The sequence below is a fragment of the Cydia splendana genome, chromosome 1 (assembly GCF_910591565.1).
Source record: "Cydia splendana chromosome 1, ilCydSple1.2, whole genome shotgun sequence".
NCBI lineage: Eukaryota > Metazoa > Arthropoda > Insecta > Lepidoptera > Tortricidae > Cydia > Cydia splendana.
The window spans coordinates 18558393-18578854 of NC_085960.1; the positions used below are offsets into that span (position 1 = coordinate 18558393).

The following is a 20462-nucleotide window of genomic DNA, read 5'->3' on the forward strand; positions in this document are numbered from 1 at the left end:
ACAAGAAATTTTAAACCGTTGACTACATCGAAAAACACTTAGGACAGCATGTGAGAACATATTGCTTTATTTAACAATGGTCAGATTTCGTTCGATTTTAAACAACTATATGCTAAAAACACTCATTTATCACCACTTTGATGGTGAAGTAAATAAGTGAAAGTGTCAACCCTATACCTCTCCCTTCCCTCTCTGCCTGCACCCCCGCGATACCCCTTTGTCTCCTCTCTGTTTATGCAGCCGCTCAGGCGAAACGTCGTCCCTTATTTTCGGTCACTGATTTTACAGAATTCGTCCTGGTGCCAGGTAGCTGTTTTTCTTTTATTATTTCAATACGCCTTCTTTATAGGATGTTTTGGCACTGTATAAAGGTATGATGATGAAAGAAAGTTGCTAAAAGTCTGGAAATGGTACTGAGATCCATCTCGTGATATATAACTTGTAATTTAATAAGTAAAATTTACTTCAACTGTAACTATAGATCTGAAATAAAAAGTGCTCAATTGATTTCATATACATAGATAAGCCGGCCGTATTTGTGTTTTTTTCCGCTACAGCTGCACTGGCAGTTTGGCTGAAATCTATATGCATAGGTATTTTGCTGTAACGACATGTTGCAGTTTTGTCAAAGATGATTAGGTATAATAAAGAATATAAAGATGCGTTAATCTTGACCTTTGTCACACCGGATAAATTAAATTTAAGAGACCTGTCCACTAATTCGATTTAACTTTAAGCTTCTCAGTCTCATATATTTAAGAGTGAATTTTAGTCTTAAGTTATTGTAATCCATAATTTTATTATGATACAAAACGGAATACTTAAAATGCGAAATTAAAAGCCAGTGATACGTGATTGCAAAATGTAGCTACTTTTTAGAATTCTGTCTGTCAGCTACTATGTAGAATTCATATTAAGCAACTCAGTTAGTAGGTACCTATGATTAATCCTGAACAACAACAGGCAAGGGTCGTTAAGGTGTCCGTTCATGTCTATTTGTTTTTATTGAACCAAAAATAAGTGTACGATTACCTAAACGATTATCCATGCACTAACACCGTGATTATTTGTTTGGTCAAGTATGATAATAATATGATATTTGACAATTATTTCTTCAATAATTTTGAAATTAATTATAAACTTCGCTTAATCTAAAGGAGTCTAAACTGTTATGTGAGAACTAAACAAGGCTTGTCCTTCGTTCACGTTGTATCTGTAAACAGAGCCAGCCCATCAAAAGCTAACCTCCGAACCTTTTGATTCATTAAATCCCGTGCCATACCTTTACAAAATTTGCATTGCCCTTCTAAATTGACTCCATTAGGTACTGAAGATTATCTGCTCACGAAGGCAGCTCAATTAAGGATCTTAGGAATTGTTCACTGAATCAATTTAAATGAATTAATTATCAAATAGAAGCTAGATTATCGCCAGTGGGAATAAGCTTTTTTATCTGATGGAACTGGATTTAACAAAGGAACTTCTGAGAATCATTAAAAAGATCTATTTATTCCATAACTAGTTTTCTTCCGAGGCAGTAGTTGCGTGAAATGTATACTTCCAGCATCGAATTTACTGTTTGGAAAAAATATATTATTATGCAGTTTTGATAAGATAAGACTTTTACGTGATTCAATTGCCCTTTGATTATTTTGTAATTTAAAACAAAATATGGGTACTTACTACGACAATGAATAAAAACATTTAAATTAAACACTAAGCCACAACGCAGAACGTTAACAATAGTATTTTATACAATCGTAATATAATAGAGAGTTTTTCAGTCGAGTACCGTGTTTAGGCAACGAAGCTTGCTGAGTTGCCTAAGTAAGGTACGAGATTGAAAAGCTTGATTATATCACTATTGTATACAATACTTTTTCTACTAGTCAACAAAAATAATACTTTAAACTAGTAGAATCATACAAACAAACCAAACCAAAAGTACAGCTAAGATTCGCGAACAGCCGCGATACCTACATACTGGTACGCGACCCGGCCGCCGGGCCCCGCGCTCACGGCGGGTTGGTCAACGACACCTTCTCGTAACTCATGAGGCCCTGGTACTTGCTCCGCGCTTAATTTAATTTTTAGACAGTTGATTTCTCGATTTTGGCCACCGTAGCCTATGGAGACTAACAAGCAACACTAAGTGGTTTTCGTAGACTATGGATATTGCTATATTAAGGGTGTCACATGCGCGTTTCTGACTTATGAACCTATTGTTTCTACTATACAACCTAAAATAATTAATTTGAGCTATGGTTTTGTTTCGTCCTCTTGATCGCGGCGAGCTGTGATTGGTCAATTTCATTATAGTTGACTAAACTGTATCGATATGAATATTATAGTTGAGTTGGCAGCCCATACATTAAAAATACCCACTTGCAGTTTGGTATAAGAAATCTTAATTCAAGAATTACAGTCGACGAGTAGAAAAAAAAATATTAAACGTTAGCATAAAATATTCAAATTTATATCAAAATACTTTAACGTTAAGTACTTATTTTATTGCTTAGTGGTGACTGATAAATGTATAGGTACTGCGTTGACTTTCAATATTAAACCAATCGATGTTAAAAACTACTGCTTTTCCTAGAGAAGTTAAATTATTTAGGTAAGTACCTACGAATAACATTTTCAATACCAGATCAGGAATGTTATTCTGATTGTAATTACGGGTTATAAATTTGATCGTGATTTTTAGGGTTCCGTAGCCAAATGGCAAAAAATGGAACCCTTATGGATTCGTCATGTCTGTCTGACGTCTGTCCGTCCGTATGTCACAGTCACTTTTTTCCGAAACTATAAGAACTATACTGTTGAAACTTGGTAAGTAGATGTATTCTGTGAACCGCATTAAGATTTTCACATAAAAAAAGGAAAAAAAATAATACATTTTGGGGGTTCCCCATACTTAGAACTGAAACTCAATTTTTTTTTCATGAAACCCATACGTGTGGGGTATATTATGGATAGGTCTTCAAAAATGATATTGAGGTTTCTAATATTATTTTTTTCTAAACTGAATAGTTTGCGCGAGAGACACTTCCAAAGTGGTAAAATGTGTCCCCCCCCCCCTGTAACTTCTAAAATAAGAGAATGATAAAACTAAAAAAATATATGATGTACATTACCATGTAAACTTATACCGAAAATTGGTTTGAAGGAGATCTAATAAGTAAGTAGTTTTTTTTTAATACGTCATACATCGTAAACCGCAATTTTATTATGTTACTTGCTGCTACGGAACCCTTCATGGGCGAGTCCGACTCGCACTTGGCCGCTTTTTTTATAGATAAGTAAGTGTCAAAAGTGATGTTTCTGGTTGAAAAAATGTTATCCTACGCCTACATGTATCTCGTGGAGGTTAATTTCAATTGCACAAAGTCAACATAGGTACTTACCACAATTAGTGTAGGCATCTAAACTAATCGTGGCACCTTGAATACAGCTTGAAGATGTCTTACAATTATTCGTTACAGCTTCGCAAAAATCTTGAGGTTAATTCCTAAAACGGAATGTTGTAATTGTATTGTATTTTAAATGTTTTTTATAACAATTACGTGCAAAACATCTTCAGATTAAATTCGGCCAAATAGCGTCGGGAAAAAGTCGAAAATAATTGCGGTACGCTTGAAAAAGAAGTCTAAAATGTTGGGAGCAAAAACTGTCGCCGTGTCGAGGTCGTTGACCCGCGCAGGATTTATTCGACGCGGGCGCAGACGATTCGTATCCTTGGATTTCTGGGCAATGGGGATTCGAATTTTAAATTTCGGCTCCGTAAGAATCGGGTCTGTGCGAATTTATATGAAGTTATTCAAACACAGGCGTCGTTATTTTCGCTGCTGGAATATTTAAACTTAAAAATTATATTAAAAAGGTACCTAGTCCAAAATATATTTCCTTTCACCGCTCATTTCATATATTGATCAATAATGTCAAAGAAATAGAACACGCGGTTTTCACAATATTTTGTAATCTCTAGTTATGGGAAATATCTTACTTGCATTATATGCTTACTAGTTAGTAGTAGGTATGTGTTTTTGTTGCAAGGCCTCTTTAAGCTTAAATCATTAGTCACATTAATCGTTACATACTAATCAAATATCGATTATCTTGGCCCTCCACATGCGTGTATAATCACTCCAGATATATAATGCAATTATTTTATTAGTCGACGAAGTAATCTATTTTAGATTACATAGATTAAGAAAAGAAAAATATCTATAACAGCGCGTTTATTAAATTGCAAAAATATTTGGTTTATGTTACCATATAAATTAAATAAAATTTTAGTGGCATTAAATTATAATAAATTATTTAGGTATTACAAAAATCATAATACGAATACGAATCGTAAAGAGTCTTGAATTTCGCTGGACATTTGTCAAAACACGCTACAAATCCGGATCTACAATATATTATATTTTTTTAATTAATGAATGTTTATCTCGGGGCAAGTTAGTCATAAATCTGGCGGGGGCGTGCTGGAACATCGAACATAAATGTTATGGAGCTCTTTCTAATTAAACTCAAGGCTGGCCCAGCTGGCTGAACGCACAGAATATGGCGATTTACTCATTCTAGTTCAGTTGGAATCAGTTGTGGTTTGTGGTCCTAGATAGGTATCGTGCAGATACTATTATTAGAGTCTATTGTGTCCCACCGCTGGGAAAAGGCCTGCTCCATTCCAGGCTAAAGTGAAGATATATGTTTTATTTGATTTATATTCGTATTTTTTTTTTCTATTTTAATTTGTTATTTATCAAATTCGTATTCAGATTCTTTTATGACCGGATAATAATCGTCCCGTAACTTATTGATTTTTTTTAAAGTAATTGGTACGAACTTTTTCTTAAGATTTTTACTACACCTTAAATGTGGCTTTTGAGTCTTTTGACCATAGCACGGTACTAAGTAACGAACAAACAAACATGCTACCACAGACAAGTCTTAATGACCAGACTGTGAGACTAGTAGTACGTTGCTTCTGGAAAAAAATATATGGAAAACTTGGCATAATTAATAGAAGACTTTTTTCAATTGGGATATGTACGTTATGGACCGAAGTTATTTTTCATCAACCCTCCCTAACCCTCCCCCCTCTGCGTCACCCCCCCACACCCCCGCAAAGGGCCCGAAACGCGGTTTTTCTAAATTTTTAAGAAAACCGTTCAAGATATAGAAAAAGTGTGTAGGAACGAAGTGATCCTTAGTAAATTTGCTATTTATCTCTTATACACACTATAGTGCTATCACTTATAGTTTTTGTGAAATCTGTCACCATGTATGCAATTTTTTTAGAATTTTCGTTTTTTTTCTTTTGTAAGATAACTTTTCTCAAAATATACTTACGATATCGCCAAATTTTGTTTAATTTAAATAAATAGTTAATATGTTCTTTAAAATGGTGTATTATTTATTATTAAACTCCTTCATTTGACGATGCTATGCCATTTTGAACATACATCGTCTTCAAACATTTTTAAGCTCACCGAACATCGTTACTATTAACCACTTGACTGTGAAACAGATCGCACGGTCGCGTTTTTATAGCTTGCCTCACATAGAAGGTAGCCTATAGAAGTGGTGTGCGCGTGCCTCCGTGAGGGACAAAGTATACGCAATGCGACAATATTAAAAACACGTTTTAACATTCCTGACAATATACCAAAAACAATTATCTACGTATTTCGGTCGGGTTATTGAAATGAAATTAAATGAAAATTTTTATTTGTTGCCCACCATAACCCATACTAAATTTATGGTGGGGAACAAACAAACGTGAGACTGTGACAAGGACAAGCAATATTACCGCTTTCTTGCTACTCCTACTGAAAGTTCTATAAGTGTATCTCGTTCGGTCATTTGGCCCCTCCCCCGTTTCCTCTCTATTATCGTACCTCTATGTTGCCTCACCTGTTACGCTCTAACAAGTATGTAAGTGCGAAAGGGACGCGCATAGTGATAGGCGATAAAAATGGAACCGTGCTGCGCCCGCTGAACGAATTTTATACAACACAAACGAGGGTGAACCCACGATTTTTGACCACCACACACATGAAAAGTTCATCATCTTCGCGTTGTTCCCGGCATTTTGCCACGGCTCATGGGAGCCTGGGGTCCGCTGGCAACTAATCCCATGGTTTGACGTAGACACTAGTTTTTACGAAAGCGACTGCCATCTGACCTTCCAACCCAGAGGGGAAACTAGGCCTTACTGGGATTACTGGGATGTTTCCTCAAGATGTTTTCCTTCACCGAAAAGCGACAACTAATGCGAGGAAGAAGATGTGTGTGGTGATCGAAAATCGTGGGTTCACCCTCGGTTGTGCTGTACCTATAAATTTCGGTCAGGATCCGTTTCATATACAGACAAGTGGTTAATAACGATATTAGCTGACATTGACAATATTTGAAGGCGATGTATTTTAAAAATGGCATAGGATCGTCAAATGAAGTAGTTTAATAATAAATAACACATACATTCATATAATCACGCCTATTTCCCGGAGGAGTAGGCAGAGACCACGGTTTTCCACTTGCTACGATCCTGACATACCTCTTTCGCTTCCTTCATTTTCATTACATTCACGCACGCATACACGCTCGCCGGTTTAGGGTGCTCTTGACCTGGCCTTTCTTCAGGATTTCCCCGATCTGATCAGAGAAAATCCGCCGAGGTCGACCCCTTCCAACTCCCACTTCCACTTCTCCCTTATACACTCTCTTTGTTGGCCTTCTTTCACTCATTCTTTCCACATTTCCAAATCATCTCAAAATACCTTTCTCAATTTTAGTCACTACATCAACATTCAGTCCACACTTTTCCCTTATCACACTGTTCCTAATTCTATCTTGCAATCTCACACCACACACACTTCTCAGTGCTCTCATTTCCACTGCATTCACTTGGCTCTGATGCCTCTTCTGCCATACCCAACTTTCGCTACCATACATAAGTGTAGGCACCAACACCCCTCTATGAACAGCCAACCGTGCTTTTTGCGACACCTTCTGGCTGCTCATTAAAGCGTTAAGTGCCCCATTCACACGATTTCCAGCATTCACTCTCCTTTTAATGTCTTTATTATGCTTACCGTCCCTAGTGAACAAGGTTCCCAGATACACAAACTCTTTCAATAAATAATACCCATTTTAAATAACATATTAACTATTTACTTAAATAAAAAAAACCGGTCAAGTGCGAGTCGAACTCGCGTTCCAAGGGTTTCGTACATAAGTCCGACTCACGCTTGACTGCACATTTCTAATAGGTTTTCCTATTATCTATAGGTAAAGTACTATTTTGTGTATTTTTTCAAAATTTTAGGCCCAGTAGTTTCAGAGATAAAGGGGGGGGCGGGGGAGCAATGGTCGGACAGACAGACAGACGCACGAGTGATCTTATAAGGGTTCCGGTTTTTCCTTTTGAGGTACGGAACCCTAAAAGCGTGAAAGATATCGTAAGTGTTATTTGAGAAAATTCATTAGAAGAAAAAAACACTGAAAATGCTAAAAATAGCATCTTCCGTGACGTATTGCGCAAAAACTATAAGTGATAGCAATATAGTGTGTATAAGAGATAAATAGAAAATTTAATAAGGATCACTTCGTTCCTACACCCTTTTTCTGTATCTTGGACGGTTTTCTTAAAAATTGAGAAAAACTAGGTTTTGGACCCTTTGCGGGGGTGTGGGGGGGTGGCGCAGAGGGGGGAGGGGAGGGGAGGGTTGATGAAAAATAACCTCGGTCGACAACGTACATATCCCAATTAAAAAAAGTCTTCTATTAATTATGCCGTAATTTTAGCTAATTTCACTGAACTATAGGTTGACTTGTCAGATTGCTCGTGGTGCTTGATTGTTGGTTGCCTATAATTAGCTAACACAGAAAAATAATAACATCATCAGTAAACATTTTTAACCTATATAAATTTACCATATAACTAAACACTCACTCAAAAACAATGTATCGATAAAACACGACAATTCTCAAATATGCTTAAGTTTTTCCTTTAGACCACGCACTGGGTGTACAATGTGATATAATTTTTAAGAGATATCTTCTCAAATCTAAAGATTTCATTTTCTATATCGGTTCCTTCGCTTACTTTATTGCTTTTGCAATTACAAAGTTGCATATTGGCCAATAACAAGGATATATCTAGTTTAGTTCTTAAACAAGTGCTTATAATAAGAAACGTTAGAGCCTTGTTTCGTTCTTGTTTTAATGAACATGGGTATTTTTTTTAAAGTTTACCTAGAAGCAATACATAGAGGGACACTAGTTTGATTCGCGTTTTTATTCTAGGTAGACCAGGTTCACTGGTCTCAGGTGCAGGTTGTCCCAGTTTAGTGATCGTTTTATTACTTGTATTATTTATGCACGCACAAAAGTATCCGCTATCTCTGTCGGACAATAGCGTTCCCCATAGACAAGTGCGCTAACGGTCGACGGCAATTCAGTGATTTAGAGGTATGCGCGTTACCGCAGCAGAATAATCGTGGTCGAAGCGGCCGCGGCTCACACCATGCTGAATGGCATCTAGAGTGAGGAAAGTGCGACCTACTTACATTGATCACTAATACAAATATTAGTAATCATAATCAATGTAAGTACGTCGCACTTGTACACATTTAACTGTGCCGTAAGCTTAGAGCATTTAGTAACTGGAGACGTCATGGCTGTCATTTTCTGTACGAAACAGTCTGCCGATTTTTGCGGGGGAGGGGACGTCAAATGTATTGCAATTTCTACATGATTTCTACGTAACGTACAAATAGTCATGTCAGTCCATAGGTACAAAAGTTTGCACAATTTTGCAAGTTTTTCGGCAGAGGGGTAAGCTCTTAAAGGCGACTCCAGTTATTAAATGCTCTAAGGGCGTTAGTATTAGTCTGCTCGACAGCATAGAGCTGCACGAGTAAGTACTAAAGACACACTTTAATAGTTGACAACAGTACAGAGGAGAACGAGTAATTGAAAATTCAATCTAATTTTAATTTAAATTTACGTCACAGCGAGTTTCACAAACGATTTGACGTCTCCTATCAGGTAATTTGCACATAGCAAAGCGCGGAGCACGTAATATCAGTTTATTGAATACGCGCCAGTGTGTATAGGTTGATTCACGAAAGCTGGCAGACTTAAGAAATAAAGAAGAATAAAGACAAGAAGAAGAGAAGAGAAGATAAGAATTTTGACAGTTCAGTATAAATAAAGATGGCATTCGGATGGCTTTGCGAGGGCGCTGTATCTCTCAACCATCAATGCCGCTTACAATGTAGACTAACCCCCTTATTCATAAAACTTTGCGGGCCTGATTTAGTTAAATTATGTTTTCTCCCTTCCTTACAAATACATAAGTCAAAATGACAGATAAAGACAAACGATTAATTATCGCTACAAGGCTCAATTAGCTAATGCTAATTGAGCCTTGTAGCGTGTTTATGAATAAGGGGGTTAGTACTTAATAATCATTGTATCTTCCTTATGAACACCATGAAACGTGAAATCTTAATACACAGCAGTGTAACAGGCAGCCGTAGAACTCGCCTTGTTGTATAAATATTAGTGAAATGCAACGCATTGCGGTGAGATAGCCGTGCTTTATTAGCCGAGCCTTGATTTACCAGCGATGCTCCGACCTATGGCGTACGCAGTATAGCCTACCCAATACCTAGCCATATTTATAAATATGTATAAATAATTTAGTAATATTTAAGCTCATACTTATGCAGGAAAACCCCAGATTTTTACAGTGACAACTTTTCTTTGTTGCCCAAAGTGACGAAATGAAACCTTGTAATAATACCTACAAACTACATATATTTTAAATAAGTAAGCACGGAAATAATCACACTTTACATGTGAACTCAATTTAAAATTATTTACAAAGTCAATTAAAATTATTGTTGTAACATTATTATAAAGAGCAAACCATGTATAAAACTTTTTGAAGTGCATATTATTTTCACTGCTCAACAATACTGAAATAAATACGGAACCCTAAAAACGCCGACCGAATAATTCTTAATCGATTTGCCTGCCAAATTGCTTCAATTACATAATTCTACATATCAATGAATAAAGTCGCAATATTGCTGACTTAAATGTATTTTCAAATCTACAAGGCATTTAATACTTTAGGCAGTTAACTCACACGACGCCGTATTCGTATATATAAGAGTGGCGGTAGTAACAACGTAAGCGCCTCTAGTGTTAGGGCCTTTTCGTTTTGAACGAGTGGGTTATGCGCCAGCGCTGCGAAGGGTTGGTCCGCGGATTGACTTACGCGAGGTGTTAATAAAGGGAATGGACAAGCATTACATGCATGGGATCATATTGGAGATACATGGAGCACGGAGATATTTAATGACTAATCGCAATTTTATAGAAACAAATTATGTAGACCTGACTGTCTGTTATTGATGAATTTGGTTTTAACGTATAAGCTACATATAGGTACAAACCTACCAAATTTAGCAACTTAAACTTTGAGTTTAAATATTATAATTAATTAAATCTGTGTATTGTAATAGTACCTACATTTTCATTTAAATTTTAGATTTCCGACATAAATGCAACCCGTTAGTATTATTACTATGTACTATTATATCTACTACAAATATGAATCTTCGAAATTTTCATTAATGCGGCTTTCGAAAGGAAATACCTAAATAGTTACCTACTAAGCCGATCGCACGGATTCCTCCTATTACACCAAAGCGTAGTAAATACGTTCAACTCAGTATTTACACAGTGGGCTTAATAACTATTATGTGTTCACAAATAGGTATCAATAATATCAGCAACCAAAATCTTGGTGGAATGCGTATTCTACGACCAGACTACGACCACGCAAGTGTCCACGAAATAAAGGCATTTGAAAATACAATTAATAGCTCGGTAGAAAACATAGACAACTGAATGATAAAAAATAAAACCGCAACATATATAGGTGTATGCGCTTTTTGCCATGTTTTGGTGTGGCCGGTGCTTTAGCGTCGGTGTGACAGGCAGCGCGGTGCATCAAAGCCGCTCCGCTCGAATCGGCCCGTTTAATTGATCCCAGTATTTTATTGCGCTGCGTTTATAACCCTTTCGGGAGTCCAATGTTACTCAGACACAATTTGTCCAAATTTTATTTTTATCTTAATTTCAAGAATATTTAACCTCTTAAATGCATAACTATTTAAATATTTGGATTAAAATTGTCGTGAGTCATACTAATAATTATGGATTAAGGGTATGGTAGTGTTAATTATTGATAACAATTGAATTAAAGAACAAAAAAGCGAAGACTGGTGTTGAAGTAATTCAATTAGCGTTTAAAAATATTAATAGGTAAGTACAGCAATTTGCACCTATAATTGGAACATGGTTAAATTTGCACACTCAGGTTCCTAGCGTGTAGGTAATATTAGGACAGAAAGGCGTGAGTATGTCATAAGAATATTTGAATGCCACTAAAGGCTGGGGGAAGGCCGCCAATCACGGGATCGTGATCGCAGCAGACAATGGACGATTACGGATTTGTGCATAGAAGCATCCTTGTGGTGTAATAAAGACGCTGATGCGAAAGATATAGCCAAAAATCTTAGATATTTACTTGATATAATATGGATAGGTTTTTAATTATCTAAATAGAACAGTATAACATGTCTTAACCTCCTGAGACCCACAAGCAATTGTTTTGTTTTAGAAATTGGAACCCTTAGTTACACAATAGAAGTTCAAAATAGCTATACCTATAATAGGTACCTTATTCAAGGTCAAGGAATTTAGTTTCAGTACCATTTCGTACCTTGTCACCGTGACAATAGTAAGAGGTCCATAGCGAGTTTCATATTGATTATCACTGGTATTACGAAATAGTACTAAAATTAAATTATTTGTGCATGGGCACGAATTATTTATCAATCATAGCCAAAAACCCATTTGCTCAACCAAACCCAAGCTGGAGATTATGTAGGAATTAGTTATTCAACTTACATTAATCGATCATATAGGATCTGTTGCATACATGTTACCAGTTATTTAAAATCAAAATAAAAACCTCAAGATATAAATGTTATTTTTCAGAAATTTAATTAAAATGATTGATTTAAGTGAATAAGCTTGATTTTGCTTTAATTTATTGTTTAGAGCAGCCATAAATTATCGAATATTATTATTATTCGATATTACGAAGCGTAGAATATACTTTAGTTAAACTATTCCGATCAACTATCAACTCAATATGAGGACCGACGCCGGCGCTCCTGCCTTACCTCCACTCCCAGTGGCACGAGTTCAATAAATTTGTTCAACGAAATGAAGCCATAAGGTTATTCGACTCCACAGAAGCTCTGTTTCTGCATTCATGTTGACTCCATCCTTAAGTAGTTTTCGATGTAAGTAACCCTAAACGTCTCTGTTAGCTTTCTTTTCGAGGAATGCTATCGGATCACTAACGTTAATATTACTTTTTTTCTCAAAATTTGATATTTAATATGTGTCATTGATTTTAGAAAGTTAAAATAAAGAGAATGAAAACCATATCACGAACACATACACATAATATAATTTTCCATACAAACCTGTCTGTCTAGGCCTTACACAAGAAAGGCAAGGGATATTTATTTTATATGTCGTATACTATTAGTGCTTGTCATATGTTAGACTTATCACGATGTTATTTACCCATTAATGGTTTTTGAATCATAATTCGCTCTTATATTACTTAGATCGTTAAACCTTTCAAGCACAGCTATCTCGACAGAGATTTGTAAATCCATGTTCCACCCTATCAATAGAAATTACAATTTGCACTTACCTCTTTCTGCGACAGTAGCTTTCAACGTCCCAACAACATGGCCAATCTTGGCATCTTCTTTGACGTGGAAGTTGTATCGCGGCTTATCGAACAGTGCCGAACTAACTCCGGCATGCATCACAATGATATGCACCGCGGCGGTCTGCGGAGCACCCAAACCACCCCCGTCACTCGCAGACACCTCCAAATCAAATTTTCCATTCGCCCTAATTAATGACGGCTTAGTAACGAAAATTTCTCCCGTTGATCTGTCAATTCTGAAGACGTCATTGTCGTTTCCGTTCACGATTCTGTAGGTTATAGCTCCGTTTCGGCCAGAGTCCGCATCTGTAGCGGTCACAGCGACAATAGGCTCAGAAGATGATATTCTTCCTTCCTTCAACGAGACGTTGTAGTCCTTAACAGTGAATGCGGGGACGTTGTCGTTCGTATCGAGTACTTGGATCTTCACCACGGCGGTTGTGGACAGGCCCCCTGTGAATAAATAAATAATTGGTCCCTTGATTGTTTGAGTATTGTTGTAATGCTATGTTTAATTGACAGCGGCTTGATTTATGCCGATGTCAACGTGCTGTACGATACTAAAATCATTTGCTTTTGTTTTGCAAGTGTTACATTAGCGTTTATAGACATAACTGTTTTATTTATGGATGTGTTATGAAAAGCAGCAATGTAGTACCTTCTTCATCTATGTACTGATATACATATTGTTACAAAGAAATGTTTATTTCTTTACAACATAAAAGGGTGGGTGTAAGTTGTTGATTTAGAAAACCTTTAAGTAACGGTTTTAAGATTGAAATCACAAAGTAAGAATTGAATTACATGTTTAAATATATATTAAAAAAAAAAACAAGAATTGCCGTGCAATTGAGAAGAAAAAGTGTTGAAGGCCCTACAAAATTTCCGCCATGGCATTAAATTCATGATAGTGTTTATCTACTTAAGACTGAGAATTTCCAAATTCCAGTTCTCAGGCCGTCGGCAACATAAAGTGAGACGAGAGGAAACAAAAAGAGTGATAGTTGGTTCAACGATAAATCAGCGGATGCCTGACACTTGCGGAATTTAATTTCGCGGACGAGTGTATTTTGACCAACGCGCTTTGAGGATCGATCGTTAGTGTAAGTGGGGAAATGACTTAATTATCAACTCGACCGCGCAATTGCACGGTTTACAATTTTAGGATAGCTCCTTAAATATACTCACGACCAAATACAACGACTATAACAATGTGTAGATAGTCTGTAACAAACAAGGAACTCGTTGTATTTATGTGACGGTTACCATCATTGTCGGTTGTGGGTAAGGTGGATTTCTTGCTTAACTTACATAAAATGTTTACTTTTTTAGAACACACGGTCAACCTAAATTGGACTTGGCACTAGACTAATTCCTGTTACTTCGGGTTCTAATAGTGTACTTACTTAATATATAATATAACATGTTTAAAAATATAAAACATATTTAAGAAAACCTTTAATCCTTTTAGCCCAGCCAATAGTGATAATGCCCTTAATCCATTAATTTATATGCAATTCGTGATCTGACTACACACAAACACTGGACCTTTAGTCGGTATAATAACATCTTTATTCAACAGTTTACCAATAAACATGCTTAGGGAAAGTCGGTCGGTGGCAACTTAGCTAGGGTTTTTAACAACAACCAGACAAAAAATTTACAATCTTTATATGATTTTACTTTTATCGTAACTAGAATTCACAATTTAGGGCTATAAAGTGGGTTAATGATGATGAACTAACAATATTATATTATCTAAGCAACATTCGCTTCTATGGCTGCAGTACCCATATGTCCAGCATTACTTCACGAAATATTAAATCGATTCAACGTTTGGATTATTGACATTGGCCGCAGCAATGCTGTATTGCAATATTTGCAATACTGCAGCAGTAATAGTGATTAGTGATCCAATCTGAATCTGAATGTTGCCTAAAGTAATGTTTTTTTTTTTTTTGTGAAAAGTCCGTAAAGGCAAAGGCACATAGAATTCACTTCGAGGTCTGTTTGCAATGCATCGCTACGTTACTTTTGTTTGGGACACTGGGGGCCTAGCCAAGATGACAATCGCTTGCAGAAAACAAAACGAAATGCTATTGTCTCTCTATCACTCTTCCATATTAGTGCGATAGAGACAGATAGCGTTTCCGAACGATGGTCATTTTGGCCTAGCCCCCTGAGGAAGGTAAGCAACTCGATAACAAACCAGGAAGTGTAATTGTTGCCGAATGGACAGACTATAAAAATCCCACTTACCTCTATCAGTAGCAATAACAGGGAACTCGAAATCAGTGTTAGCCTCGTAATCCAAGGGTGCGGCCACACAGAGCTCGCCGCTGTCCGGCTTCACGTCGAACTGCGGCCGCGCGAGCGCGTCGCCCAGCGTGTAGTTCACGATAGCGTTCACTCCGCAGTCCGGGTCGATTGCTGACATCTGAGGACAAAAATACCATTATTATTATTAAACTTTGAGTAAAGTTCCCATAAAGCAAATGAATAGATAGTATAGAGGGGTCCTGTCATAGTAAATTTTGTAGTCACTGTTAATTCATTGCCATCTATCGACACACGACTAAAACTCAAAATAAACACGTATAAAATTATCAAAAAAATGTACATCTTATATATGGATAAATGATTTTATTATTTTTATATCATTTTGACCCATGTTCATTCACTGATATATATGTGTTAAAATTGTTAAATATGAAACGGTGTCGTCACGCCATCTAGCCGAGAATAGGCCAAAGGTGTGTGCGTCATCTATCCGAAAATGACTTTTACTCGATTTCCGAGGCACGTTTTTTCCTTAGACTTTATTCATCTTATACGAAGTTATATATGTCTTTGCATAAAGTAATCTATGCATTACATTCTTACATCACGAAATCCTCTTACTATTATGAAAAGTCTCATCACTCATGCGTCCTCATTTCATCATGCACCTAATTGTGCTCCTCAGTGGCACTAAAGATTTCACGATTAATCGAACACTAAGCCGCTCGTTTACCTCCATTGCCAAACACAATGGCATCAACTCTAGAGTTGACAAATATCTTTAATGCCTAGTACCGTAGGACTATCAATTCTCGCGTATCAGCCTAGGAGCCAGAACTAATTGCCTAGGAACCTATACCTATCTGATTGTCTGGGTAATTAATTAGCAACATTTAATTCTATTTGATCTGTGTGGTCGTCGGATAAAGGTGTGGGTAAATGTAATTTAACATGTTCTTGTTATACACTCATATATAGAAACTGAATATTTATTATCCTTGGCGCCAGCCAGTACATAATTATTACCTAAGAATTTTAACCAAATAACATTGAAATCTTTTAATCATTAAACCCCAAGAATACGTAATACATTTTTTTACAGTAAATGAATCCTAAAAGCTTACATTCTCTAAAAGTATGTACCTACTAGTAATCTACTTTCATAACATAAACTAATAATGAGTTGTTAAATAAATTACGAAACAATTAAAATCTAAAATAAAACGTATAAAAGATAAAAACGATAAAGTAGGTGTTGATCCTAAAACCAAAAACGCTTGGGTAATTAGTAAGAAATCATCTTTTACTCTTTATCTTCCACATATTATGGACGTGACAACGACGCTTGATTAATTGCATTGCCGTCCAAAGCAAAGATAAATGGTGAAGAAACGGAAACGCAAGCGAACAAGATCTTGCGAACGAATTCACAACCTAATAAGAAGGACACACAATTTCTTATTCTGTAAGAGTTTGCAAGCTTTAACTATGTTAGTCTTGCCGATATGAAGTGTAATTTTGTTCTTGTCTTCATTTAGCAGGCAACACTGGCCATTGGTAAAAACACCATTTATTCACATTAACTTTGAACGTATATTACATTGCTCAATGTCCATTTTATCTACGTTCATTATAACTTCATTCCATGGTACTCACATACATAAGTCCCAGTATTTAGTTTTTTTGTAAGTAGGTACATTGAGAATTAGATACATACAATTACTGTAGCCGTACAATGGTACTAATTAAATTAGTCTTCTTTGATGTTAAACTGGGTAGTGTAATCAAATGAAGCATAATATATGGCTTTAACTAACCAGTGTTATTATCAAGGGACTACTTAAATAATAATTCAGAAGGAATATAAAGACGAAACAACTTTTTTATTTGAGAATTTAGCTCTAGATTAAAATGCAAAATGTCGTATGTAAATTTTATTTTCATATTTTTTGTTGCAATAGGATAGTAGGTATCTTGCAGTTGAAAAATACCTGAATGCCAGACAATTACGTCCAAAAGTAGTTTTAAGCACGCTACGAAATTCCGAGAAACATTTCGTACAATGCCGAATGCTCCAATCAGATGCGGTTTACTTTATTATTATAGGTCCGATTCGACTGCCCCTGATTGATACGTATCGTTTCAACATTAAATTTACTACAGTTGAAATCGTATTAATGACAGTAGATCTCGTATAAATATAAACTTTCTCGCTTTACATTCAATAAAACAGAACACCGTTGTCATGGTTTACTGTAGATTGGTAATAAACTCATAAAAATACAAATAAATGGCAAAGACCATCAACAAAATAGTTTATCTTTATTAATTATGTACTTGACAAAGGTTATCCTAACCGATGCCTAGGTAGAGGACAACCCTTACTCGTTTCATATTAAGTATATAGAGGTTATTTTTCAACAACATATACTGAATACCTTACCACATAAGACCCAAAACTCCGACTTTCCACTGTATTAAATGAGTATGATAAGCAACGAGTTTAAACCACACACGATGTTTTAATAGGTAATGAGCGGTAATTACTTTAATCTCACCCATTTATATGTTTGAAATTATAAGTCTCAAAATCATCAACTTTTGGAATCTGATGTAGAAACTACATACCTAGCAGATATAGGTATGTATTATGATGCCCTTTTGAAAAAATATGTAGATATTTTGGCTTTAGGCTTAAGAAGACGTAAAATAGGTGAAATCTCTAATAATTTACAAAACACTATTTTCGTATTCGTCTAAATGTGTTAAGTACAAACATACGAAGTGAATTGCTTTCTTAGATTTGCTACTACGTCCATTGTTTTGCAAGATTGAAAATCAACGACACGGAAAATAATCTTTAAAAAAATATATTTCTAACTAAGTGATCATTGGCATAAATCATCAACTTCGAATATGACTGCTGATAGTAGCGAGCGGTCAAAGTCGATGAAATACTAAAGCTGTTTTACATTTAAATTTCCAAGCGCCCTGAAACTGGTATATAATATCGGCTACCTCAGTATAGAGATAAGAGTGGTCAGAATGAGATTTATTACTCACTCTCACTTACATCTTAGTACTTAATACGTTTAAAGTGTTACTTTAAAATTGTCGCGTCTCAATTAGGCAGATTTAATGGAGTCGGTAATATTTTTTTCGCATGATTTTTTTGAGATTAGCACTCGGACGGCTGCGATAAAGCCTTTTTGGGAGCGACAAAGGAAAGAGTAATGAAGTTTATATTATAATGTTCGTATATATGTATCTTATTTTACAGAGATTGACGTGACGTCTCACTTTGACAAGAGTGGTTTTAATCAATTTTCTTTAATGATAATAATGATGCATACTTACTTGTAAAACCCACACACCCACATTCAATTCAAGATTAATATTTGTTAGTTTTTCCAGTGCAAACAATAGCAGCTTCAGATTTTTCTTGTTATTGGAATCGTTTTAACTTTTGATATTGAATCCAAGATATGTAGAAAGAATACCTTAAATCTTGGTAACTGACAACGTCCAGTTAAAACTGTATCAATAAATAACGAAAATAACAATTGCACGTTTACATAAAACCAGTATTCAGAACGTCAAAATCGAATTTAAATTCAAGATGCATCCGAACTCGGGTCTCATCTAAATAAAGCGAACAGCTGCCTTGTTTACTTGAAACAAAAAACGTAAAATAAAATGATTTGTAAGAAAAATAATAAAGATTCTTACTCAGTTCGGCCATTGCTAAAGGACATTGTAATTCAAACTGATTGGCACACAATAATGGTATCAAAGGTAAGCCATTTAAAAATTGTCTGAATTAAAAAGAAAAAGGTAGAGTCGACAGAAGAGCAAATAAAACTGAAGAGGACAATACCTGGGCCGGACTGCGAAGGATTTGTAGTGTCATTAGTTGAACAGCTTCTGAGAGCTGCGACCTAAAAGAGACCGTATCTCGTACCGTGACGGACTAAAATGAATTTAGAAATGCTACCGGGTAATTAAAAAATGATTCAGAATTGTAAACCTCATCTGTAGTTTTCTTTATTTATAGAAGATGTTATTGATAAAGTCAAAAATAAAGCTCTTTAATTTCATTTAAATCTCTAAATCGTAATGTCCATAAACAATAATGCAATTACGACAACCTTAATATGTATGTTCATCATTTTCTCTATAGGCTGTCCGCTTTCCTAATATCACAAGGCTATACTAAAAGGTAATTGCATCTCTACTTAGTTTCTTATTGACTATTGTGTCTGAAAGCAATTACAATTTTTAGTGACTCATAGCTTTTCTTTCATCTTTTTTGAAATTAAAAATAGCACATGTATGCACGCCATAGATGAATTGTGGGTTGAAAATAAATATCTTGAACTGTTTGTACCTTTACAGTATCGCATTTCTTTAATTGATTGTACATCGCCGGAGCCGAGGCTGACCTTTGCATTCCTGCTTCCTTTTGTTCATTAGCTGTGTCAATGTAATGCACAATTTATTTTACTTTTCGAATTAAATACTGCTACCTTTAGTATTGGATTTTGTTTCAACGGGTGCAGGAGACTTGACGGGAATTTTATTGTTTCTTACGTTACTTAATTGTTTCTTATAAGGAATATGTTTAAGATTACACTTTTACTTTTTTTAGTCAATATTCCTTCATCTAGATGTTTAATCCTGTAACGAAAACTATTTTACCACAGGTATGTGTTTACCAACGATAAATCACTTCTCTATGCTTATTCACTTTTATAGGCACTTAAACTGATATAAATCTAAATCAATCCATCCTTCAAGAAATTCAATCTTCGTGTATCCAATATGTATAAAGTATTATATCACCCGAGGTAAATGCTTAGCTCTATAAAGCGACACTTGAGATGTGGTGACTTTATAGGCAAACTTGCCTTCAGTGCTTACAAACTCCACGAGATAAAATGTCTAACTGTTATTACAATACGCTAAAGTTCATTTTACTTTATAACTGAGTGAACGAGGCCTGCAAATAGATCGATGGAGTGTGAGCTTCTGGGAATGTCATCTTCCAATACAATATCACCACAATATGTGTTAAACGACTTTGAACCTTAGAGAAGTAAAAGTTCAATGCAATTCAATAGAAAGTTAATAATTATAAGCTGGTTTAATGTTTTATGCATCTACGTTGTAACAAGTAATAGTTTTTGCAATGTGTCGTTGATGTACATAATATATATTTTAAATGGTCTTCAGATGTTCGTTGCATTGATTGATTTGTTTCTATCATCTTTATTTATGATACATGCACATGCCCATGTGTTTTTATCGTCAGGAAACGGAAAGATACCAATAGGTATAT

General features: G+C 35.6%; 1 protein-coding gene across 1 annotated transcript in view; it reads right to left on the bottom strand.

The window, feature by feature from the left end:
• The window catches only part of LOC134791604 (protein dachsous), a 292570-nt gene that overhangs the window by 16323 nt on the left and 255785 nt on the right, over positions 1-20462 (bottom strand). The window contains exons 3-4 of the mRNA XM_063762655.1: positions 15104-15281; positions 12824-13297 (exon numbers count right to left, since the gene is read on the bottom strand). Coding sequence (XP_063618725.1) covers positions 12824-13297; positions 15104-15281 — 652 coding nt within the window. The remainder of the gene's footprint in view (positions 1-12823; positions 13298-15103; positions 15282-20462) is intronic.